Source organism: Schistocerca americana, chromosome 6, assembly GCF_021461395.2.
Source record: "Schistocerca americana isolate TAMUIC-IGC-003095 chromosome 6, iqSchAmer2.1, whole genome shotgun sequence".
NCBI lineage: Eukaryota > Metazoa > Arthropoda > Insecta > Orthoptera > Acrididae > Schistocerca > Schistocerca americana.
In genome coordinates, this window is record NC_060124.1 from 151,662,390 (window position 1) to 151,690,303 (window position 27,914).

Genomic DNA, 27,914 nt, shown 5'->3' on the forward strand with positions numbered 1-27,914 from the left:
ATGCGTCACATCAAATGCAGTGAATTATTACTCTAAATGGAGTACAGTATCACAAGGTGTGCCTCAAGGCTCCATTTTGGGGCCAATCCTGTTCCTATTCTATGTAAATGACTTGCCCATAAATATAAATTCCCCGTCAGTTCTGTTTGCGGATGATACTTCTGTTTTAATTGAAGATGATGCAGAAAAAATTCAGAGCTCCATTGTGAGCACAATGGGTACTCCAGAAAACTGGTTCCAGTTAAATGGCTTGATACTGAACATTGCAAAAACCAATATGGTACATTTCAAAACCAAACATTTGAAATGTGTGGATCTTAAAATACATCATCACAATCATCCTATGGAAGAAATTAACACAGTCAAATTCCTACGACTAAATGTGGACAACAACTGAAACTGGAGTACACATATTGAGTCCATATCAAATAAACTAAGCAGCTTTGCATTTGCAAAGCAAATACTAGCAAACTCTACTGACACGAGTACACGAAAAATAGCATATCATAGTTATTTTGAATCTGTCATTAGGTATGGTATCATTTTCTGGGGAAATTCAAGTAGTGTATCTCGAATACTGAAACTGCATAAGAAAATTATAAGATACATGTTTAGTGCACAACAAACAGAATCTTGTCGCCCATTATTTCGGAACCTGCAAATCCTAACAGTTCCCTCCATATACATTTATGAAATTATAATCTTTGTACACAGCAGACAAAAATTATTTGAGGAAAGTCATTTTAACCACACATACAACACAAGAAATAAAAATAATCTTATGTTACGCACACACCATTTGAAATTATATGCATGAACTCCACAGTATATGGCGATGACAATATATAACAAGGTAATCGGCAAAATTATATTTAATATGAAGCCACAGAGTCTAAAAATAAGGCTACAACAGATTCTGTGGGAGAAATGCTACTATTCAGTAGAGGACTTCATAGAGGATGACATGATAATTGGAGCAAGGGGTAATTAACTGTTAGCCTTTTATTGTATGTGTAACAAAATTGTATTATTATTATGATACCATTTGTTAAAATCAGTTGTTGTAATTAATTGTTAGTTTTTTACTGTATGTATATTTTTATATTGTATTATTGTTACGGTACCATTTGTTAAAATCAGGTGTTGTATGTATATGGTAAAACTTTACCAAAATTTTGATGTGTCTCCTGTACCTGAATCAAATGATTTAGATCATGTACGTTATGAGGCTAATAAACCACAATTCACAATTAACAATCAACAAAAAATGTATCTATTTTAATTTCAATAAAAGTTCTGTTAAAATGCCTGTAATGTCCTCTTGCTGGCTATAATCAATGATGAGGTTAAATGACATCTCCTGTGGATTTGCATTTTTTTAATTTCAGTGCAACAAAGAAAGGTGTATATAATCACACTGCACTTTCATTCTATGGAGGATTTCATTCATTATGCCTTCATTCTGCCCAAGATATATGGGCAACTATGACACCTATCACTAATGGAGCCATAATTTCTGCAATGCCTCTGCATTTTCTTGGAGATGTTCTGCCACCCATTGTCCATTCTTCTAACCACAAATACCAATGATATTATTTTATAAAACTGTCGCATAACCATTCAAATTTTAATTGTTCTTCTGAGATTATGGTCTGAACTACTTTCATTGAAGAAGAAATGTAACTTCATTTTCTCCCATACAGTTCAAGGGTCCTCAGAAAAAGTTTGAATTATTAAGGGTTCGGTTCAACAATATTTTGACAGAGAGAGAGAGAGAGAGAGAGAGAGAGAGAGAGAGAGAGAGAAAACCTTCAAAGCGTAGGAGTAAGGCTGCCCTCTCCGAAAATAAAGTTTTTTGAAAAATTACTGTCATATCAATAACATTAGTATTTGTTTACAAAATACAAACTAGGCTCCAAAAATGTTTACTTTTATCTCATTTATTAATTTTTATTTATTTTAACATTTCAAATGAAATGACTATACAAATTTCTGGAAAAACATATGACAACTTTAATTTTAATTTACAAATAAATCCGTGATCTTTTTCTGTTTCTACCTACAGAGCGGTTGGTGAAGCGCATTTCCGATTGTGACCAAAGCCGAAAAGACACCATCAGCTACTTCTGTTCTAAGAATGTACATGCATAATATTTCCAACGATGAATTTGTCTCTTTTGGAGTCACAGACAGAATTGACTCTGCTTCTATTCTGTCATTGTCTTCCTTCTTATCGTCCAGAACAACCAATACTTCAAAGTCAGTAAGGGCACCACAGAATTCCACATGATTGTCAAAATGTATGAAACCATCAACTGGTACTTTTTCTCCTAAGTCAGGAAAAAGGCCCCAGGTACTTGGGAACACAAGTCAATTTTTTCCCTCTCCAGCTGCCGCAGTTGATTCTGTGGCTTCACGATGAATCCGCATTTCTTGAAACAGTACAGAATTGTTGTCAGAGTATTGTATTTCCATGCTTTATCAGCCGTGTTTATTGTTGTCAAGGCAGTTAAGCTGGGCCTCTGACCATCTTCAATATTATCCAACACCATCATCACAGCTTTGTAATATAAATTTTAAAATTCTGAATTATTCCCTAGTCAAGGAGATGTAATTTCAATGTGGTGTTCACAAGGAAAAAATGAAGTTTCGCACTATCCAAAGGTGGTGAGTTATTGTGAACCGCAAATAGTCCAGAATAAGCAGGACTTTTCACTTCTGTTTTTTATGTCTTTGTCCAGGCCCAACAGCCACTCCCTGAACAACTCTATTCACTGTAGAGGAAAGAGACAGGAAATAATCTGATACCCTTGCAACATATAGGGTTAGCAGTTTTTGCTATCAAAAGAGGTTCCAGTTCAAAAATGGTTCAAATGGCTCTGAGCACTATGGGACTCAACTGCTGTGGTCATAAGTCCCCTAGAACTTAGAACTACTTAAACCTAACTAACCTAAGAACATCACACACATCCATGCCCGAGGCAGGATTCGAACCTGCAACTGTAGTTGTCGTACGGTTCCAAACTGTAGCGCCTTTAACCGCTTTGCCACTCCGGCCGGCTGAGGTTCCAGTGTCTAAGACCTGTCTATGTTCACAGCAAGCAACAATGTTACTCTTTTTTTGCTGTGTTTACCATTACGACATTTTTCTTCTTTAAAAGTCAGTGAGCGATCAGGAAGACACTTGACAGAAAATCATGTCTTCACTATTTAACACATTATGTGGGTCGTAATTTGCTAGTAGGCTCTGTGGTTCATTCTTCAATGCTGAACAAACTGTCACCAATCAGGAAGACACTTGACAGAAAATCATGTCTTCACTATTTAACACATTATGTGGGTCGTAATTTGCTAGTAGGCTCTGTGGTTCATTCTTCAATGCTGAACAAACTGTCACCAATTGCACTTTCTGCATGAACCATAAAAATGTTTAGATTAATAGCTAACTGCAGTCACATACTAAAGATATGATTTGTTACAGGCAAGTTTATTTGCTAAAAACTACAGTAATAACCAGGCATATCTTGAGAAGGTATCAACCACACATGATGATTGCATTTTTGTACACTAACAGCTAGTTACCGAAGTGGAACATTTTCACAACATATAAAAACTAGCTACTTGATTAATGAGTCACAACTTGAGTTAGACATCTTACAAAAATATATGGTAGTTGCAATTATAGACCTCTGCATCCTGTGAAAAATCACCAGTTGAGCAATGATCAACGTTTCATGCATGGTCAACACTCCATAAGACTGTGACACTGGTGGAATGTAAATACTGCCTTCTCTTCATGCCATCATCATTTGAGTGCTGGCACTGACCACGTAATGAACACTGCTCTTATTAACACTTCTGCAAGTAGTACTGTTGAATATTCGCTGGTGTGGTTCTGACCTGCTAACTGTAGCTCGTAATTGTGAAACAGTGTAATGTTCTGTAGGGGGAGTGCAATACACCCTTCACTGCCAGGAGACAACAGCTAGCAATAAGGACTTACCACGACCAGGACGACCTTGTTAAACAACTAAAAGTGATGGTAAATACATCAGAATTACCAGTAAGAGAAATAGACTCAAAACAGCGCTCCAAATTCGTGCAGAATTGGTAGAAATGAACATGACAATATCTGTTGCAACAGTAAAAAGCAGTCTGACTGAAGCCAGCTTGAAAGGATGTGTCACAGCAAGAAAACCCCTTCTAAGGCCCATAATTAAACAGAAGAAACTTGAATGGGATAAAAAACATCATAATTGGACATCAGAAGAGTGGACAAAGGTGTTATTCACTGATGAATCAAAGTTCGAGATTTTTGGAACCAGAAGGAGAATATTTGTTAGCCAATTTGAAGAGGAAAGGGTAGCACAGCAGTGTGTCCTACCTACAGTTAAACACGGTGGAGGTTCTATTATGGTTTGGGTATGTTTTGCCGGAGATAGAGTTGGCGACATTGTGAAAATAGAAGGATGTATGGATCAGAAGCAGTACCACCGCATACTTCAGTATCATTCAATAGGAAGTGGATTGCACTTAATAGGGAAAGGGTTCACCTTACAACAGGATAATGACCCAAAACATTGGGCAGCATACTGTACTGTATGAACTACACTGCATCAAAGGAAAAACAGAAAGTACTGAATGATATGGTATGGCCATCCCAAAGCTCCAATTGTAATTCCATTGAAATGGCCTGGGATGAAGTGGAGAGACGTATCAGGGACGTTAATACACTCCTGGAAATTGAAATAAGAACACCGTGAATTCATTGTCCCAGGAAGGGGAAACTTTATTGACACATTCCTGGGGTCAGATACATCACATGATCACACTGACAGAACCACAGGCACATAGACACAAGCAACAGAGCATGCACAATGTCGGCACTAGTACAGTGTATATCCACCTTTCGCAGCAATGCAGGCTGCTATTCTCCCATGGAGACGATCGTAGAGATGCTGGATGTAGTCCTGTGGAACGGCTTGCCATGCCATTTCCACCTGGCGCCTCAGTTGGACCAGCGTTCGTGCTGGACGTGCAGACCGCGTGAGACGACGCTTCATCCAGTCCCAAATATGCTCAATGGGGGACAGATCCGGAGATCTTGCTGGCCAGGGTAGTTGACTTACACCTTCTAGAGCACGTTGGGTGGCACGGGATACATGCGGACGTGCATTGTCCTGTTGGAACAGCAAGTTCCCTTGCCGGTCTAGGAATGGTAGAACGATGGGTTCGATGATGGTTTGGATGTACCGTGCACTATTCAGTGTCCCCTCGACGATCACCAGTGGTGTACGGCCAGTGTAGGAGATCGCTCCCCACACCATGATGCCGGGTGTTGGCCCTGTGTGCCTCGGTCGTATGCAGTCCTAATTATGGCGCTCACCTGCACGGCGCCAAACACGCATACGACCATCATTGGCACCAAGGCAGAACCGACTCTCATCGCTGAAGACGACACGTCTCCATTCGTCCCTCCATTCACGCCTGTCGCGGCACCACTGGAGGCGGGCTGCACGATGTTGGGGTGTGAGCGGAAGACAGCCTAACGGTGTGCGGGACCGTAGCCCAGCTTCATGGAGACGGTTGCGAATGGTCCTCGCCGATACCCCAGGAGCAACAGTGTCCCTAATTTGCTGGGAAGTGGCGGTGCGGTCCCCTACGGCACTGCGTAGGATCCTACGGTCTTGGCGTGCATCCGTGCGTCGCTGCGGTCCGGTCCCAGGTCGACGGGCACGTGCACCTTCCGCCGACCACTGGCGACAACATCGATGTACTGTGGAGACCTCACGCCCCACGTGTTGAGCAATTCGGCGGTACGTCCACCCGGCCTCCCGCATGCCCACTATACGCCCTCGCTCAAAGTCCGTCAACTGCACATACGGTTCACGTCCACGCTGTCGTGGCATGCTACCAGTGTTAAAGACTGCGATGGAGCTCCGTATGCCACGGCAAACTGGCTGACACTGACGGCGGCGGTGCACAAATGCTGCGCAGCTAGCACCATTCGACGGCCAACACCGCGGTTGCTGGTGTGTCCGCTGTGCCGTGCGTGTGATCATTGCTTGTACAGCCCTCTCGCAGTGTCCGGAGCAAGTATGGTGGGTCTGACACACCGGTGTCAATGTGTTCTTTTTTCCATTTCCAGGAGTGTATACCCAAGTAAGGAACATCTCTGGAATATTGTTCAGAATGTGTGGAATCATATACATTCACGATACCTACAAAAACTGATGGACCACATGCTTCGAGGAGGATACTTTGAAGAAAGTAAAATTAAAGACTGTGATTGTATTACACAAGTGGAAGTTAATATAATTATATTTTGTGGGAAATAACGTTTGATTTGTGTTGCAAATCTGAAATACCAGGGTGCATTCAATTAATGTGTGGTAATGTATATATAATAGTGAAATACTGTTAGTAAAAAGGAATGTAGTATTTATGGCTTCTGTGCTTATGATTACAAGACTCAAGATCAGAGAGAGGAAGGAATAGATCGACAGGGGGTGGAAGGGGATGGACAGAGAAAGTGGAAAGGAGGAGATGGGTGGACAGAGGGGGCAAGACGGAACAGACATAGAAAGGGAGGAGGAGGTGATGGACAAAGAAAGGGAGAGAGAGAGGAGCAGGAGGAAATAGAGAGGGAGAGAGGGGAAGGGAAGGGAGGAGGAGATGGAAAAAGGGAGAGAGGGGAAGGGAAGGGGGGGAGGAGCAGATGGAAAGAGGAAGAGAGGGGAAGGGAAGGGGGGAGGAGGATGAGGAGATGGACAGAGATGGGGGGGTGGGGGTGGGGGGGGGAGGACAGAGGAAGGGTGAGGAGGAGGAGATAAACACAGACAGGGGTGAGAAGGAGATTAGGACGTATATCCACATCCCATACACATAAGAAATGTGTGCTTTCTCTGTTCTTTCTTTTCCATTTAACCAGACTGATCCACAGTAACGCACAACCAGGAACAGCTACCGTATTTACTCGAATCTAAGCCGCACCTGAAAATGAGACTCGAAGTCAAGGAAAAAAAATTTCCCGAATCTAAGCCGCACCTGAAATTTGAGACTCGAAATTCAAGGGGAGAGAAAAGTTTTAGGCCGCACCTCCAAATCGAAACAAAGTTGGTCCATTGTAATATGAGACACAATTTAGGTCGAATGAATGACGATACAGCTACAGTAGTTTGGTTCGAGTCATAAGCTTAGCAGTTAAGCTTTACCAGGTAGCCATTGCTATGCGTCAGGTGCTCTGTCCGTATTTATACGGGTACCCTTCCTTTTTCATGTGCTTCGTCAGGTTTGAATCAATTGCTTATTTTCCTTTGATCTGATAAGTGCCGTTCTCTTTGTTATTAGGTGTTTACGTCACTATAAGCTGAAACTGCATTACTGTACTGTGTCATGCATTGTTTGTCGAAATTCTGATAATGAGTGTTTACAGCTTGTCGCCGCTCACGGCATGGCTTGATTTTGTGCGCGCAACCGCCGCTTACAATAAAAAAATGAGAGGAATTGTCTCATTAGTGAAACAATGGCAAGAGACTGCTATTTGTTGTTACTTATACTGCTGCTTTCTTTGATAATGATCAACAAGAACCAAATAATAGACTGCGTATGATAGAAGATGTTCTGAATGAGAGTTTAGCTAAAATTTTTCTCCGTTTGAAAATCTTTGCAGATGCCTCTTTTGTACATTACATTCTGCACAGAAATTAGAGTCATCTTAGATTTAAAAATCTAGTCATTTGCCATGCTTAATTTCTGACTGTATCACTATTAGGCATAAGAATAATATGAATATAAACATGACATGATATGTATATTCTTCCACATTTGCTGTTGTCTCACACTAGTTTCATAGTTTATTAGGCAGACAGGATTTAAATCAGATAGCAGCAAACACGAAATAATACATGGCAAAATGTTTATATTTGTATTATTCTTATGGTGAAGAGAATACTGCATGTGATTCACAATTCATAAAAATTCCTATTAGCAACCATCTCTTCTCACAGGTAGGAAAAAATTAAAAACGAAGGGTTGGGCATATTGACAAACATCCCAAACAGTCCTGCCAGTCGAATTTTCGTAGTACATTGAAATGCTGCTATATTTTAAGATGAACAGTATGGAATTTGTATTTACTTCGTTGGATAATGTATGAAAATGCAGTGGGCGAAACTCGGGGCGGAGAAAAAAGCTCGTCTTCCACCTTTTTTTAAAATTTATTTACTGGCGCAGAGGTTTTGGCGCCAGTATTTATCTTTGTGCCTGCAAAGCATGCCTGTGTAGCGCTACATATATTCGCGGCTGAAGTTAGTCCTGGTGGCACCTACCAACATTTTTCAAAACTTCCACTTACTTTGCACTCGATTCTAAGCCGCAGGCGGTTTTTTGGATTACAAAAACCGGAAAAAAAGTGCGGCTTAGATGCTAGTAAATACGGTAGTTATTATGTATACACTTAAATGATCATATACTTCCATTTGGCAACACATCCATTTTTTAGTCCATTATGTTCCAACAGTTTTACGACTGTAGCATCACAGTCATCATATTTCAAACTACTGGAAAATAAGTGGGCCGCAGCCACATTCAGAAGGTGTGCAAGTGAGCCTTCGTGAAGGGCCACAGCTGGTAGCAGTGATTGTCAAATGTTTCCAGAGTGCTGCAGCACGAGGAGCCCTGTCCTGTCAGGAAGCTGTGACTGACCGAGCACTCACTATTCCTGCACAGTTTTCCATGGCAGGGATGATGGAATCTACCTCTGCAGGTGTTCAAGTGCCCTATATCGAGTCACAGACAAATGAGCGAGATGCGGGCAGTTATTCTGGCAGAAATGCAGAGCTCTGCTAACAATATGTGAGGGATGTAAATGAAAGAACACTTATGTTCAGTGCAAGCTAAAGGCAATGATATTTTGACAAACTTGCAGAATTATCAAGTAAGATGATATCCAAAGTTGCACATCTAAACTGGAATCAACATCTTTTGAATTTTACAGTACCAAATACTCATCTACCCCACTTAAGAAAATCAACTAGTTTTTTAACTGCTGATAAAGGTACCATAATCCTGAAAGTGAATAGGCTTTCATTAGTCATAATTAGTTATAACTATACTTTACAGAAGTAGACTAATTGCCTACTTAGATCTGTTAATGTACAACTGATTCATTACATCCTTTCCAGTATGATGGGATTTACAGAGATGAGTGAGTCAAACGTGCTAGCTAGAGCATATTATCACATTCCTGTGAAAATTATTTGATTTCCAACTTTAACTTACAAATATCAAGAACTATTTAAGAAATTTTAATATAATGTTGTGAGGATATAAACCTTGATAAATAATTATTATCGTAGTGATGCCTGACAGTTGCAGTACCTGAAAATCTTTGATGAGCTGCATGAATTCCTGGAGCTCTTGTTTTATACGCCTCTGTAAAACTTCTTGTTCTTCTTGGCATGTGGCACAAGCACGGAGGAAGTTGCATGCAGGACCACCACCAAACCTGGAATTAAAATATTTAAATTTGCTGAAACCAATAAACACCAAGAAAGTTAAAAAAATTGTAGCTTTATAACTTACAAGTACTGAGGCAGGTTGGGCAGACACGACAATTCAGATCTGAGTATATGAACAAAATTTTTCAAATAACCATATGCAGGATGCACAGTTATGGAACTACAGACATAAAATGACACTCAGATGAAAGTGTGGGCATTTAAACTAACTTGATACTCCTAATACCTGATGTGCTAAGAACACAATTACTATAGTGTATGACATGTCAGACGGTGGCCCAATTTTGAGCCTCTTTCACGTATCTCTCTCTATCATCCCCTACTAGCCCATGGTATTTGGTCTTCTCCTGCCTCTTGCAGTGGTTAGCTCTGGAAGTATGTAAATGATTTCTACCAGACTGTAACATGGACATAAACCAGTGGCAATGTAATTGTATTGATTGTTTTTCACAAAAACATATTGTAAGGCCTGACAAGATAGAAAGTTTGTTTGCCTTATTCTCTGTCCCATCACAAGTAGACAATAAGGCAAATCCCCCAACCCTTTGTTCATTTTCTCTTTGTTTGTTTGTTTGTGTGTGTGTGTAGGAAGGGGCTTCCAAAATGACACACACTATTGTCAAATTAGTTCAAGATAGTTGTTTCAGCTGAACAGTCAAACTTGGAAAAACTTTGAATTCCTTTCCACTGCTGGCTCCATTAGAAGCAGTTTTTCTGTAATTTTTAACAATAATATAGAGAGGATGGACTGCAACTCACCCCATAGAGGAGGCACTGAGTCACAGACAGGTGCAACGAAAAAGACTGCCAACAAATTTAACATTTTAGCACACTTTTCATTGTGCTTGTCTGCAACTAAGTGCCTCCTCTATGTGGTGAGTGGTAATCTATCCTTTCCATATTGTTGTTGTTATTCCAACCTGTACTTTCCCGCAACTTTTCCAGTATAAGGTCAATAATTAAATTTCCTACAGTAGAAGTACAATAACAATATTGATTTGTCAAGGTAATGAACTACACTACAAAAATACGATGGCTATTCAGAAAGCAGGGAACATTTCCGTCTGATGCCGCTAGCCGCGTGCCGATCGCATAGATTTTGGTATCTTCATGTTTGGCAGCTCAGTCGGCACCCATCCGTGACAGCGGGAACATCCCTGCGTGTCTCGTTTTTTTTGCTACTTGAATTTGAAATGTGCATTGCAATCGAAAATCCCACCAGTTGTGAGGTGCAGTCTGTGATACGGTTTTCGCTCGCAAAAAATCTAAAACCTACAGAAATTTATCGTGAACTGTGCGAAGTGTATGGAAACAACGTAATGAGTGAATGTTCCGTCCAGAAATGATGCATTTGGTTTAAAAATGGCCGAACCAACATTCATGATGAAGAGAAGAGTGGACGACCGAGCACTGTGACTGACAATCTTGTCACTAAAGTTGATGAAATGATTCATGAAAATCATCGCTTCACAATAACGGAGTGTTTGCTTTTTCTTCCACAGGTTTCCTGGACTTTGTTGTTTGAAATTGTCACACGAAAGTTAGGCTACCACAAATTTTGTGCATGATGGGTGCTTACAGAGCACCATAAAGAACAGTGAATGGGGGCAAAGTTGACATTTCTGGAGACCTACCACAAACATGGTGATTCATTACTGAACCATAACGTAACCGGTGATGAGACTTGGGTGAAACATGTCAATTGCGCGACAAAATTACTGTCCATGGAGTGGGGGCACACAAGGTCCCCCCAAAAACCAAGAAAATGTTTGCAAGCGTTGTCAGCAAGGAAGTTGATGGCGACAGTGTTTTGGGATAGGCAAGGTGTGCTGCTTATTAATTTTCTCAAACGTGGAGCAATCATAAATTCTGCCTGGTACTGTCAAACTTTGCACAGCGTTAGAAGAGCAGTTCAAAACAAATGCTGAGGAAAGTCAGTCATTCTTCCAGATGTATACAATAACGTGTATTTCTTGTACTTAGTTTTTTAATGCCAAAACGTACCCTAATTCCTGAATAGCCCTCGTAGCACTACAAGTTAGATGAAATGTAATACTGTAAGGCACAATTTTATTATTGTACAGTTAGCAAGAATGAACTTTTATTACTTAAAATACACTTAACCTTTTGTGTGGAATGTTATGAAAGTCTCATCTATTAAAACCAGTTACCTGTGGAGTGTTGTGAAAGACCCATTTTCCTCACAACGGTCAACATCCTTGAAAAGCTGGTTGCAAGAATTTTTGAGGCCATTACAATTTTTTGCATCATACCACGAATTACTGAGAGGGTGTCCCAATCATTTCTTTGGAAATATCAGCTGTGTGGCAACATTGGAGGCAAATTTTTGAGTATTTACTGTTAAAATTTGAGTTGAGAAAACAAGAATGTGTAAAATTTAATTTAAATATTCTTTTTCTTTCATCAGTATATTAATTTACAGTTGCAGTGTACCTGATATGTTAGAATAAAAGTTTAAAAATGTAAGGAAACGATATACTGCTACTTGCAATAAAGGTGGCATGTTAAGCTGCCATTCCAGCCCGAGCTATCAGAGATGGTGATCATGTATGTTTAAGATGTGCTTGTTTTTGTGAATGAATGTGTGTGTGTTACTTTTTCTGACAAAGGCTGCGGCCGAAAGCTAATGTGTAAGTGTCTTTTAGTTGTGCCTGTCTGCAACTTAACATATCATCTTTATGGTAGGTAGCAATCTATATTTTCCTTACGTTGTTGACATTTCAAGCTGAAGTTTCCATTGTTAGAATAACTCTACACATTTGCAAATATTACAGCATCTGAGCTTTAGATTTTATTATTAAAAATAACACTGTACATCACAGAACCACATGTCAACTAAGTTATTGCAGTGGTGTTGTATAGGACAATTTATTACAAAATTAATGGCATTATAGTACTTCTACCATAGTCAATTTAACAGACAGTCTAAACCCAGCAAATATCATGCCTAATGTAATCTCCCAGGATAGGAATTTAAAATTCACCCAGACTTGAATGTTCAGTTTAAAGAATTATGTTTAACTAATTTAAACAGCAACTGTATTCTTCAGTGTAACAGACATTAGCTAGGGTAAGATAGGTTACTAGGTTACACGCAACAACTGCTACGCACTCACTGCTGACTGGCATGTTACTGACACAACTACAAAACAATGTCTGTCTAGACAATGGCAACCTGGCAAGGTTTGCTTGATTCCACATCCCGTATCCTATTTCAACCTTGGTAACTTTTTCCTCCTTTCTGCACTCTGTATATTATTGGCAATTTGCACATAACTATTTTAAATTTCCATATGAATGAAAAGGCACATGTGTTGCATGCACACTACTGAGAAGATTTTACTGCTCTAGCCATCTGAAATTATTGTCTTAAGTTTCCATTACCGTTTTATGATAAAAGAGAGAAACTGAACTGCCAGTTATGTGGCCTGTTGGGCAGAAATACAAGATTTTTTAAATTTCCAATTGCACAGCATAAACACCAGCCATGCGGCAGGTGAATGGTATGCACAGTAAGTGACAGCAAATTTCCCGCATCACACACACTGTCACTGCTGAGTTCAAAAGGTCAGTGTATGCTGAGCTGCAGTCGCATAAACATGGTCACCTAAGTTTATTCTCCTACCAAGTGTGAATTGTGAAGCATTGTTTGTTTCCTCGAGCAGAAGGGAATACTCCAGCAGAAATTTGTTGAGGAACAAACCATGTGTACAGATAAAACTCTGCGAGTGAAGGTGTGCGTGACTTCTGAAATTATTGTGATCCCTGACAATGCCTATGCAAGTGAACAACTCTTTAACTGATCTTAGCAGCACATTTTAAATCATCTGTCATACTATCCCATGAACAGAAAAAGTGACTATATGAGGGCAGCATTTCCAAAGTAATTAGGAGCTTTGAGGTAACATATAACTAATGCCTCAACCGCTACAGTGATTATGTTGAAAAGTAATGATAATATAAATAACTTTTGGTAATACATTTTTATACACGCTGTCTTATTTATAGCTCATCCGAGGCTAACATTGTTATACCTGGACCGCTGAAACATGTCACTTCAAGGTCACTCCCCAAGCGCCGTAGAGTTGGTAGTATAACTAACAAACAAGTGAGGAACGGGAGGCGCTGCGTCTTCTGAACCAATAACAGCACCAAACAAAAGCCAGTTCCGGCGTCAAAGCTACCACATTGCCGGCTTCCATGTAAACATTGTATGTTAGTGCACAAACGCCTGCTGTTGTGTTGTGATACCGCCTCGACTACAGTTTTTGTTTGTTAAACAATGTCATCAAAATAACGATGTTTAACAAGCGACAATCCATTGCGCCGTGGAGTGCCATTAAATAGCCAGGATTTGGAATTGCTACATAGGACGCAAGAGTTTTAAGAGCAAGAAAAAGAACTTGTTTCTGTTCATGGGCATGCGTCGATTCCTGCCGATAAAGTTTTAGAGCATACCTCGAAAACTCTAGGACTCAGTGAACGAAAAGTTATAAGGAAAGGGGAGCTACTTCAAGACTTACAAGGCAGTGAAGTAAACAGTATGGAAGAAATCCTCTGTGGAAGGAACAGTGTGTTTGTAAGTACTCCGGGCAAGAAAAAAAAGCAGCCTTGTCCTGGTACAGATAATGATTCTTTCCAATCCGATGTAATTCGTCGGCACATATACGGACACTATAAAAGGAAAGAATACCCCACAATAGTGAAGTTGCTAATTTCTTTAAAAGAAAGTGAACTTTTCTCAGGGGGGAAAAACGTCACTCAAGATGATATTAAAAAGTATAGGCTTCCGTTTTAAAAAGTTATATGGACGAAAACTGTTAATAGAAAAAGCTCATGTCGTTGCAGCTTGTACCATTTTCTTACACAAAATTGTAGTAAAGGACATACACTCAGTCATATGCCAGAATGGGATTCTCACTCTGCAGTGGTGTGTGCACTGATATGAAACTTCCTGGCAGATTAAAACTGTGTGCCGGACCGAGACTCGAACTCGGGATCTTTTGCCTTTCTCGGACAAGTGCTCTACCAACTGAGCTACCCAAGCACGACTCACACCCCATCCTCACAGCTTTACTTCTGCCAGTATCTCGTCTCCTACCTTCCAAACTTTACAGAAGCTCTCCTTTCTTTCAGGGGTGCTATTTCTGCAAGTTCGCAGGAGAGCTTCTGTAAACTTTGGCAGGTAGGAGACGAGATACCGGCAGAAGTAAAGCTGTGAGGACGGGGTGTGAGTTGTGCTTGGGTAGCTCAGTTGGTAGAGCACTTGCCCGCGAATGGCAAATGATCCCAAGTTCGAGTCTCGGTCCGGCACACAGTTTTAATCTGCCAGGAAGTTTCACTCAGTCATATGGTTAGACGAAACCTGGGTCAACGTTGGAGAATCAGTTGAGAAATGCTGGACAGATGATACTCCGAATAGCAGCGGTCATCAGCCAACAGGAAGAGGATCATGATTAATTGTGGCCCATGCAGGCTCTTCGAACGGCTTTGTGCCTGAAGGACTTCTAGTTTTTCGATCGCAAAAAACTGGTAACTATCATGAGGATATGGGCCACCCACGGCTTCTACAGTGGTTTAAAAATTTGTTGCTCCAGTTTAGTGTTCCGACAGTTTTTGTGATGGACAATGCACCATCCTATTCCATGATTTTAGATAAAACTCCCACCACAAGTGACCATAAAGAAACTATGGTGCTGTGGTTGCAGGCGAGAGACATTACTGTGGACATGAGCATGATAAAGCTGCTGTTATACTCGCTCGTGAAACAAAATAAGCCTGTGATGCCTAAATATGTTGTAGATGAAATTTCAATTGAACAGGGTCACTTGGTAATTAGGCTACTGCCTTATCACTGTCATTTTAATCCAACTGAATTGGTTTGGAATGAAGTCAAGGTGCACATCAGAAGTAACAACAAGACTTTTACTATAACAGAAGTGGAAAGACTGCTACGTGAAGGTTTTGCTACTGTAGATGCTGCGTCATGGAGGGAAAAAGTAGACCATGTTGCTAAACTAATAAGAGAAGCACAGACTATAGATGGAATTATAAATGAAAATAAACAATTAACAATTTCTTGTAATGATGATGATGATGATGATGATGATGATGAAGACAATGGTTTTGGTGCCGATTCTGATGACAGTGAAGGAGAACTGGATGGAATTGTGCAACTGACATCGTAAATTGGTGAGTGTAAATGTATACAGAATTAATTCTTTTATCTCTCTGCAATTGTGTAGGCTATGCATGTTTTGCTTTATTTCTTTCTATGAGTGTGGATAGCGTGTTATTTGGGATGCTTAGATTACATTATTATACGACGTTTTACATGCAGCTATTACTGTAACAATTTGGAACGACTTTTTGTAGATACTGTCATTAACTTTGGGTGTTTTTATTTCCTGGTTTAATATACTATCAAACACTTAGTCTCCATCGTTGTTCCCTCCATTGTTAGAAAAACGTACTTTGTTGCACTTACATATAAATGATGATTGTAGCTTACATTTACAAAACGTTCTTCAGAGTTGTGGGCATGTGCAGTGGCAGATATTGCAACCTCGCAATCGCAGTGTAGCTAGCTACCCACACGCGAGCTGCCAAGTGACATGTTTCACCGGCCCGGGTATAGATACATTGGATTATATTACATTTTGCCTGCTGTCCTTTAGGGGCATAAGAAATTTAAATCAGGAAAAACTGAACGCAGTTCTTCTTAATTACTGTTCCGCCATGTGGGATGTTCTACATTTTGACCTTTTAAGTTTCGTAATTTTGTAACAAGTAAGAATCCTGCAAGTTGCATTTTAGAGGTGCAAAACCATCAATTCATTAAAACCATCAATTCATTAAGTACCATGCTCCCTGATCAGCTACAAACACTGCTTGATCTCATTACTCAATGCCTTTGTTTTCTCTTCTTTTGCATCATCTTTCCTTTCCCTCCAGGGACAATTTTCAACACTTCTCGTGTTATTCCTCTAGTCTAAAATAGGTTCTCATTTTTCAATCACTTGTTGATTCAAGAGTTCACAAAATCTTGATTTTCTGGCTGCTAGGATTGAAAAATAATATGCTAATTACGAACAAATAGCAGAAATTCTGCCAAACATGAACATGTAAATAGCATCATTAATATAGTCATGGAAAATCTTGAATGCAACATAACTTTCTATACACTTCCCAAAAATCATAAATTTAATAAGCCTGTAGCCAGTTACATGTAAATGGTTACTTTGTAACTTGCACCGAAATGACTTCCTTTCTCATTTACCAACAGTGACACCCTACTCCCCTTAACCAACCTGCCTGCTTTAAAGATGTATACCCCCTCCTGTGTGTCAGTGCTATGCCCCTTGTACTTACCTATACAAGCCCCTTAAAATCCAAGTGGCTTAACTCCACTTTCTGTTATTTTTGTCATAGGGTCGGAGTCTTGCCCAGCAAGTGGCAGTCTGTTGACAGTGTAGTGTAATTTGTTACTCACATACCAACTGCACTGGTAGCAGTACAAGTCTCGTCTGTAAGCAGACACATCTATCTGTTGACACCTGAAGTGGTGTATGTGGGAGTTACCTCAATGTGCCCACCATTGTTCTTTAATTTTTTGCACCATGTTCAGTGTAATTCATCCTGTGTTACACTGATAAAAACAACATCAGGGAAGTAATTATGTGGGATGACAACAGATCTCACGATGAATATATTCTATAACATTTAGAGTCTTACAGTGTTGGTCAGTATTTTTTTTTATTTTCTCATTACCTTGCGACTTTAAATCAAAATCAATAGTTTCTTGTGTTTGCATGCTTTTACCAATATAAAGTACAACATTTTACATGTAACAGCCGACAACAGGGAGGGAGAGACAGCAAGCAGACAGGTTAGGAAAGTGGAATCAGTTAACTCAGTCTGGTCCAGATTGTAGAATTAAGTGTTATACAATGGCATTTGACTTTGAGGGGGAGACAGAACAGAAGGAAAGTAAGTGACAGTAAAATGAGAGAAGTGGCAGGAGGAGGCATAGGGACATGTGGAGGTAAGTGAGGGACAAAGGCTAGTAGAGACAGACTAGGAGAACTGTGGGACTGCAGGATGTATTGTACAGACAATTCCCATTTATGTAGTTCAGAATAGCTGGTATTGTGGGTAACAATGCAAAGGGCACAGGTAATGAAACAGGCATTAAAATCAATCATTTTGTGTTTCGAAGAACATTCTGCCACTGGGTGGTCAACACTGCCCTTGGGTACATTTTGACAGTGGTCATTCATCTGGGTGGACACCTATTTGATGGCCATGCTCACAGAAAAGGCTGCACAAAGGAACAGCAGGAACTGGTGTAAGACATGACTGCTTTCACAGGACTGGAATATGATGTGCTGGATAGGTGCATAGAACATGTCTTGCACCTGGGTGTTCCACAGGGGTACAACCTATGTGGCAAGGGGTTGAGTGTAGGTGTGGCATATGGAACAGTTGGGAAAGATAGGAAGGAGGAAAACTTGGGGAAAGGTTGGAAGGATTGTGTGTACAATGTTCCTCATTTCTGGGCGTGATGATAGATTGTCTCAGCCCTAGGAACATAGCCGAGTTGTTCCTGTTGTGGGTGATACTAGGCGATGAAGGGAAGAAGGGTTCTCCTCTGTATTTTCACTCCTCAAACTCTGAAACTGTTTTCAACGGATCGTTTTACAGCTATTTCATGTGTTTATTTTTCTATTTTCATAGTTTATTTTCAATGTCCAGTCTGCATTTTTTCTTTTAATGTATACCTTCCACTTCCACACCCAGTACTCTCTTACAGTGATTACCCATGCTTAAAACTCTCTGACATCATTTACATTCCTTTTCTTATATCTGCAGTGGCAGTGTCCCAAATAGACCACTGCCCCATCTACCTATATCATTTCAAAAAGGCATTCCTATTCCTAGCTGCAGCTCAGTTATGCATCCCATTTCTACAGTTCTCCCAAACTCAGAATATCCCCCAATGGCCTAACCTCTAAAACTCCTTCTCTCTACATTTGCAGCCCTCCTTACACAATGAACTCCCAATCTTCAGATTTCTTCCATCCCTATCTCTCTCATACATTGTATGAGAGAAACAAATTTCTGTGCCACAGGCATCCATGACACTTCTGTTCCCTTTGTAACGTGGAGTTACTGTATAGACCCTAGATATGTACTCCCCACCTCCCAAATTTAAATTTTTGGGCTCCAAGATTTGGGAAGGTACGCCAGATCAACTTTAAAAGTATGCCAGTTTAAAGATGTACTCCCGAGTTAGGGCACCACTGTCTAAAAACACCTAGCCTACACTCAAAACTCCTCTCCAACATCCCATCACAAAACCCAAATCCCAAACAAATCCAAAACAATGTTCTCAACTCTTGATGGGAGAAAGAACAGACACTTATGGCCAAATATAGACCCTGATTTGACAATCCTGCCTATGGACAAACGATCCACCACTGTCATGATGAACCATAGTTATCACCCAACAGACGGTATCTGCCACCTGTCAGGCTCTTCCTCCTGCAAGTCCTAATAAAGTGATACCATCCCAACAGTCCAGCATGTCTTCCACTCCCTACTAAAATCCTTAGGCCCATACCAGAACCTTTCCTCTGAACCCTTCTCTTACTTCCTCTAATGCACCATCTGTAGGCCAGCCAAAATTCATAAGCCTACCGTATTTACTCGAATCTAAGCCGCACCTGAAAACTGAGACTCAAAATCAAGGAAAAAAAATTTTCCCGAATCTAAGCCGCACTTGAAATTTGAGACTCGAAATTCAAGGGGAGAGAAAAGTTTTAGGCCGCACCTCCAAATCGAAACAAAGTTGGTCCATTGTAATATGAGACACAATTTAGGTCGAATGATGACGATACAGCTACAGTAGTTTGGTTCGAGTCGTAAGCTTAGCAGTTAAGCTTTACCAGGTAGCCATTGCTATGGGTCAGGCCCGTATTTATACAGGTACCCTTCCTTTTTCACGTGCTTCATCTGGTTTGAATTGATTGCTTATTTTTCTTTGATCTGATAAGTGCCGTTCTCTTTGTTATTAGGTGTTTACGTCACTCTAAGCTGAAAATACGTTGTTGTACTGTGTCATGCATTGTTTGTCACATTCTGATAATGTGTGTTTACGACCTGTCGCCGATTGCGGCATGGCTTCTTTTGTGCGCGTTACCGCCACTTACAATAAAAAAAAGAGAGGAATTGTCTCATTAGCGAAACAATGGCAAGAGACTGCTATTTGTTGTTACTTACACTGCTGCTTTCTTTGATAATGATCAACAAGAACCAAATAATAGACTGCGTATGATGGATGTTCTGAACGAGAGTTTAGCTAAAATTTTTCACCATTTGAAAATCTTTGCAGACGCCTCTTTAGTACATTTCATTCTGCACAGAAATTAGAGTCATCTTAGATTTAAAAATCTAGTCAATTGCCGTGCTTCATTTCTGACTGTATCACTATTAGGCATAAGAATAATACGAATACAAACATGACATGATATGTATATTCTTCCGCATTTGCTGTTGTCTCACACTAGTTTCGTAGTTTATTAGGCAGACAGGATTTAAATGAGATAGCAGCAAACACGAAAGAATACATGGCAAAATGTTTATATTCGTATTATTCTTATGGTGAAGAGAATACTGCATGTGATTCACAATTCATAAAAGTTCCTATTAGCAACCATCTCTTCTCACAGGTAGGAAAAAATTCAGAACATAGAGTTCGCCATATTGACAAACATCCCTAACAGTCTTGCCAGTCGGATTTTCATAGTACATTGAAATGCTGCTACATTCGAAGATGAACAATACAGAATTTGTATTTACTTCGTTGGATAATGTATGAAAATGCAGTGGTCGAAGCTTGGCGCGGAGAAAAAAGCTCGTCTTCCACCTTTTTTTAATTTATTTACTGACTCAGAGGTTTTGGCGCCAGTATTTATCTTTGTGCCTGCAAAGCATGCCTGTGTAGCGCTACATATATTCGACGGCAGAAGTTAGTTGTGGCGGCACCTACCAACATTTTTCAGAACTTCCGCTTATTTTGCACTCGATTCTAAGCCGTAGGCGGTTTTTTGGATTACAAAAACCGGGAAAAAAGTGCGGCTTAGATTCGAGTAAATACGGTAACCACCTCAATGCCCCATTGCAGCTGGTAACTGTGTTCTTACAACCCAGCATGCCACCTCTCTGATGGCTCCATCGAAATCTCTGTCCATATCAAGCCTGCTAATCATCAACAATATGTCCACTTTGATATCTGTCAACTAGAAAGTCTCTCCAATACAAACTGGCCGCTTATGGACAATGCATCAGCAGTAATTAACTTGCAAACCCAGTCCATAAACAGATCTCCCATTTCATAACGATTACTGTTCATAGTCCTTCAACCACTCCTGCAAATCAACTGCAACAGAGAAACCCCATCATTACCCTGAATCACTCCTAATTCAAGCAAATTAACCACTTCCTTCACCATGGCTTGGGCTACCTATGATCTTCCCGAAAATGAGGAACATCCAACCCACACTCCTTTCCATCTCTCCTAGAGTGGTAATAGAAGGGTGTGATTTATTTTGTAATATTTTGGGTGTGCCATGTTTACTGTTGAAGCAGGGATGAAAACTTTGCAAAACAATGGGTCTAGTTTGACATAATATATCCAAAAATTATGACAGGCAAGCACTCAATATTAAGTAAATAGCAGGTGTTGTGTACACACACTCAGTTCACATTTTTGCCTATTTTCAACGGCTTGTAAGACAACAATCAAAAGATGAACATTTCAGAAATTTTGTCCATAAATGTGAATTCATCAAGATAATTTAGTATGAGGATCATTGGCCACAAAGTTATCGACACAAAAATTATTATGGAATTGAAGAAATGTGGAAGAAATTTAAGTAATTTCAATATTCTGAAAAGGAAAGTTGCCACTCACCAAATAGCAGAGATGCTGAATCGACTCAGCATCTCCGATATAAGGTTAGTGGCAACTTTCCTTTTCACAATATTGTTACATTCCATCCTGGTTTTTCCACTGTTTGAAATTTAAGTAGTTTGTTTGAAATCATTACTTTTCATATCCAAACCTTCACTGTGGCATAGGGCATCTTTGTGGAACACTTTTAAATACTACTGAACCACTTGAAACATGGGTACTGACGGAACTAGTAATGGCTCGTAAAAGTCAGTCGTGGTTTAGTAACAAAATTCAAGAAGCAGAAAGTATTACACAACAAGAGCAAAGGAGCTCCGAAGATGGTGGATAAGCTAAGGCTAACTGGGATTATGCAGATTATATTACCTGCATGCATTAAATAAACATGTGTACCAATATATAAAAATGTTAAGCCATATAAGAATAAAATAGAGACATTCATCAACTCTGACTGAAAGTACCTTATCTGTGGAACAATCATCTTTTCTAAGAACCACATTTCATGTGTACTGAAACTTGGACACCTCATTCCATCAAAGAAAACATCATCAACCATATATCACAAAGAAATAACTTATTAGTGTAATAAACTCACGTCTCATACAGGTACTCCCACACTGGTTGTGATAATATGGTACACAGCTGGTGCATATCCGCAGCTTTGGAAGGCTGCACTCTGCCATGAGCACAAAGAAAGTCAGAGTTGTCAATCGGACCTGGCTCTGAAAATGTGTTAAATTTGTTGACCCACTGCTTGGAGACATAGAAATCTAGAGATGGTTCATTGGATGAGAGTTCAATGAGTTCAACAGCTCGCTGGCGTTTCTTTCCAATCTCGTCACATGACTTCCTATTTATGAAAGGAAAAAAAAAAAAAGAAAAAAGAAGTAGTAAAACTGCTTTTAATTTAATCTTCAAATAGCCTTAAAATGTACGTACAAAATGGAAAAAAAAGTAAAACTAGTTTTAATTTAATCATTTAATTGTTTTAAATTGTAAGTACAAAAAGATAAAATCTGTTTATAAAGCCATAAGGTGGTAACACCATTTAACAGAAACTGTTTCGAAGCTTCGGGTTCCACACTGATTAATATTCACTAATATCCCATTCTTGGTAAATCCTACAAATGGCATAGTATTATATTTGCTTATGAGAAACTAACCTCCTGGTTGTTATAAGTATACAAGCCCTGGGGCTAATACAAATAGAAACACCCTCGAGGGTAAAAATATGATTCTAATGATGAACAACTAACTAATGTAAATGCATGAAAGAATGACCAGAAGAAATTGTCAGGAATTAATTCTTGCACTTAGGGCAGGGAAGAACTATTTTATGGGTGAAAAACTTAGTGCCAAAACCAAACATCAGTTTTAGGGCAGACTTACTTGTAGAAGAGAACATATGCCTCACAGTTCTGAACTGTTTCAGGAGACACTTGTGTAACATACTGGTCATCAAATTCAAACCACTGCTCACTGATACAGTTCAGGGAGTAACAGGTGTAGTGACCACCACCAGCTGTTCCATGGTGGCAAATCACGGACATCAAGTCGTAACTAGTGACTTGTGAGACACAATCTGAAACACAAAAGAAATATGTCCGATCACTAATTTAAAATATAAGCCATTATGTATGAACAGTAAAGTTATATTCACCGGTTTCCGATCATGCCCAATCACTAATTTATAATACAAGCCATTATGTATGAACAGTAAAGTTATATTCACCGGTTTCCAGTCACAATGACACAAAGCTACTAACGCACTAACAAATACACATTAATCTATTTTGTTTCTTAATCAGTAAGTTGACTTCTTCAAATCTAAACACAATGGTAACAAAAAAGGTGATGGTGAAGGGTAATAAATAATTTCACCCCATTACACTACAGCATTTGTGTTTCTATATACAAACCAGCAAAACTCAATTAACAGGTCACTAAATAATCTTTTCCCCACCTCATCAATAATAACTCATCACGACAGCATGCACACAATTTACTGAATGATGTGCACAAACTGTGCAGCTTTCTACAATGGCTTTATCATGGAAAAACTGTATGTAAGATAACCAAAATTAATTAATTAATTTTTTTTGTTCCTTATACTGCCCATCCAACTCAGAAGATACAGTTGCTGAAAGGTTCAAGGAAAATTTGAGTGTCATTTTGAATAGATACCCTAATCTTAAACTATAGCTGGTGGTGACTGCAGTCCACCACAGACAAGTTGGCGAGAATACAGATTTAAAGCCAGTGGTAGGCAGAAAAAAAATCATCCAAAATTGTACACAGAAAATTATTTTGAGCATCTAGTCCATAAGCCCACATGAATTGTAAATGGTTGTGATAACATACTAGACCTCTTTGTCATAAAAAATCATGAGAAAATAGAGCTCATCATGAGATTCCAGAGGTTTGTGACCACAAGGCTGTTGTAGTGAGACTGAATACCGTAACATCCAAATCCGCCAAACAACTCAAAATACAATTATTTCAAATAGGAAATAAAAATTTGCTTGACAACTGTCTAAGGGTCAGTCTCCACCTCTTCCAAACTATGTAAGTTTAGACCAAACATGCCTTAAACTCTAAGAAATACACCACCTGACAAAAAAAAGTAAAGCACAAATAAGGGGAGGAGGAAATGAGATGAAACTGTACTGGTTTAAAGGGTATGTGTTGTTATTTCAGCAATTACAATATTGATTTAAGTTTATAGTGAACTCTGCAACATAGAGCCCACTTATCAGTATGATGTTGCACCTCCTTGGCCTACACAGAAGCACCGATGCAGTTTGGAAGGGTGTCAGAAAGCCGTTGTTTATTCTTGAGGCAAACTTGCCCACAACAGTTGTAACTGGTCCTCGACAGCCTGGCTGCTAGGACTTGGACAAAGTTGGTGACTGAGCTGGTACCACAAATGTTTTATTGGGGAGAGGTCTGGGGGTCTTGCTGGCCACAGGGTACCTATAACATCACGCCGACAGTTCATAGGAATAAGTGCTTTTTGAAAAGAATGGCACCATGAACAGTTGTACAGGAGATAACACATGAGAATGCAGGATATTTGCAACATACTGTTGTACTGTCAGAATGCTCTCAATCACTAACAGCCGTGAGCTGAAGTTATACTTGATGGCTCCGCACATCGTGACACCAAAAGCATCAATGCTGTGTCTTCCCAAAACATTGGAAGAATGCGACCTCTCCCAGTGTCACCGGATACTTGCTGACGATTGTTATCCAGGTTAGTGCAGAACTGCAACTCATCACTCGGCATCATGCAAAGCCATTCATCAGCTTACAAGTCGTGGCACCTCTCCAAACAAGGTCATATGTGTTGTGGTTTTAATGGCAGTCAACACATGGGACAGTAGCTCCCTAGTCCAGCAACTGCTAGGCTCTGACCAATGGCACAGGATGACAAGAAATAGTCAGGGAGTTTTTTGTTTGATGTTGGATGCAAGACTTACAAAAAAATCAAAAGACATTCATAGCACTTGTCGACCTAGAAAAAGAATCCGGCACTGTAAAATGGTGCAAGATATTTGAAATTGTCAGGAAAAAAGGAGTAAGCTGCAGGGATAGACTGACCAGATGAATCCATAATAGAGACATGTAAGACAATGACTCATTGATGTTACATTATTGATATGATTTTCATAAAAATACATTAAATTTAAGGAAGTTGCAGTAATTGGAGGAATGTTAATGCAAGCGTTTAGTCTGGTTCTCATAGGCGAATGTCAAAACGCAAAGTAAATAGCAAAAAATGTTGAAATATGTTAATAAAATTTTCTCGGACTTCCAGCCGCGTCAGGTGGTTAAAATCCCACGAGCTTTCGACTGAGCTGTCCTCAGTCATTGTCAAGTGGTAAGATTTTAACCACCTGACGCGGCTGGAAGCCCGAGAAAATTTTATTAATTCATATTGCCGTGAAACCATGCATTCATACTTGAAATATGTTAGATACAAAAATTCTAATATGCCAACAAAAAAAAGGAAAAGCCATTACAAAAAAGCCATCATTGTAATCATATTAATTTAAAATGTTATGTAAATTTTAACACAATTTTCCAGTAAAATCATTCATATTATGAAACTGTAATTACATCTTTTGCCTTAACAGCAGAGTAATCAGTTTGTGTAATGTTAAAAAGATTAAAAAGTCAGATTGTAGGAATGCAGCTGAGTTGGGTTTGGTTTGAGGTGAGTAAATGAAGATCTTTAATCATTGAAACCACATAAGAATGTGAAAACGTTTCATAATCCCCTCAGGACTTCTACAGTGAACATTAATAATATTTAACCTTTAGGTGACGAGGTGTTTTTTCCCATGCCCCCATTTGCAATCTTAATTTCTGTCACTAAATTAACTTTCAATTTTCGAGTTTTATTAATTCTTTTGCTAAATTAAGTCAGAGTGTAGCGAAATTCATTACTTCTGACAAACATTCAGTTTTCACACAACATGTGTCAACCTTCAGTTGCCACACTTTTAGCGCTAATTATATGTGCAATAACCTTTCTTTTTCAGTTATTATAGTAGTTGTCCATAGGACTGGCGACCGTAATTTTCCCCAAATATCAAATATCTAATTAACGCCAATTAATTGTTAACGTGACGACTGCACATTTACTTTCTTTATTAATTTGACCCTTTTCTCAAAATTAATTTCCACCAATCTCATTTGCATTTTTCCTTTCATTTAGATGAAACCCTTTCCTCCTTCTTTACCGACAGATTAACTTCAGTGACTATTGCTTTTCCCAAATTTCCATTAGGTGCACGCGGTTTAATTTTTTACTGTCATTAAGGTCGATAAGTGAGGGGGAGGTTACAAAGCGTTGTTTCACTGCTCAGTATTTTATCAAATAAAACTGATCAAGAACATGTGTTATGAAGTTTCTACAACTATTAATAAACTTCACTGTTATTAGTCCTTCAATTCCAATACTATACTATGACTTTTTGTATCACAATTTCACCTTCACCGCTCAGTACTGGGCTAATCAAATTGACATTGCATGATATGACGTGATGTGATGAAGGACGGTGTGAAGACACCCTGAGGTGACGGTGCCGTGACATGGTAAAACACAACATGACAGCTAGTGTGAATTGGTCTCAATGAGAACAGCATGTTAATTGGGAGTAAACTGCAGAAAGACAAAAGTAATGAGGAGCACGAGAAATGAGATCAGCAATAAACTTATCAAAATTGGTGACCACAAAGTAGACAGAGCAAAGGAATTCTGTTATCTCAAAAGCACAAGAACATGAAATACAAAGCCTATCACAGGCACCAAAGAGGGCATTCCTGGCCAAGAGAAGTCTGCTTGTATCAAATATAGGTCTAAATTTGAGGAAGAATTTTTTGAGAATGCGCACTTGGAGCACAGCATTCTGCAGAAGTGTAGAGTTTGAGATGTGGCACTGCAGAAGAATGTTGAAAATTTGGTAGACTGATACAATACGAAGTGACAAGATTCTCTGTAGAATCGGGAAGTTAATGAGCATATGAAGAACAATGACAAGATGAAGGGACAGGATGATAGAACACGCCACGACATAGGGAAATTACTTCCTCAATGCTACAAGGAGTTGCAGATGGTAAAAATTGTAGAGAAAGACAAAGTTCAGAATAAATCCAATAAAAATTTGAAGACATTGTTGCAAGTGCAACAATGAAAAGTAGAAGTTGGCACAGGAAAGCAAGTCACACCAGTCAAAAGGTCGATGGGTGGAGGGAGGGTGGGAGGAACTACCAGTCTCATAAACCATCTAACTTTCCACACTCTGACTCACAGAACACCAGTTTTGTTTTACCCAACGACATTTTCCAGGGTATTTCGCACCTGTAGACCCAAAAGGAAACCTGTTTTATCTACAGAATATTGTACCCAATAGCCTGCCATCATCATTAAGCAATACAATAGACCTGCATGTCCTTAGAGAAAATAAAGGGTGCAGTTTCCCCTCGCTGCATGCACACCATAAGATACATTTTCAGCAATACTTATGAAATACCAATGCAGTTTTAGGTCTTCTGCTGCTGCTGTGTGTGTGTGTGTGTGTGTGTGTGTGTGTGTGTGTGTGTGTGTTTTCCTTCAGTTTTTCCCCCTTGTGTTGCTTTTTCTTTTCTTTTGTTCTCTCTCTCTCACACGAGAGAGAAAGAGAGAGAGAGAGAGAGAGAGAGAGAGAGAGAGAGAATCTGCACTCACATTCATTAATTTTATGACATTTGGCTGTATTAGCATTTCTTCACATCAGGACATGTGAAAAATAATTTTATGCTCGTAACTCAATGTCCCAATCTGCATGTGAAATATTTTGCCTCGTTTATGAGTTATCCTGTATATAAAACAAAAGGCGCAAATATTACAACAA

General features: G+C 39.5%; 1 protein-coding gene across 1 annotated transcript in view; it reads right to left on the reverse strand.

The window, feature by feature from the left end:
* Positions 1–27,914, reverse strand: part of LOC124619525 (ubiquitin carboxyl-terminal hydrolase 20) — a 181,515-nt gene that overhangs the window by 51,019 nt on the left and 102,582 nt on the right. The window contains exons 12-14 of the mRNA XM_047145972.1: positions 22,906–23,098; positions 22,112–22,366; positions 9,382–9,508 (exon numbers count right to left, since the gene is read on the reverse strand). Of these exons, the coding sequence (XP_047001928.1) occupies positions 9,382–9,508; positions 22,112–22,366; positions 22,906–23,098 (575 nt within the window). The remainder of the gene's footprint in view (positions 1–9,381; positions 9,509–22,111; positions 22,367–22,905; positions 23,099–27,914) is intronic.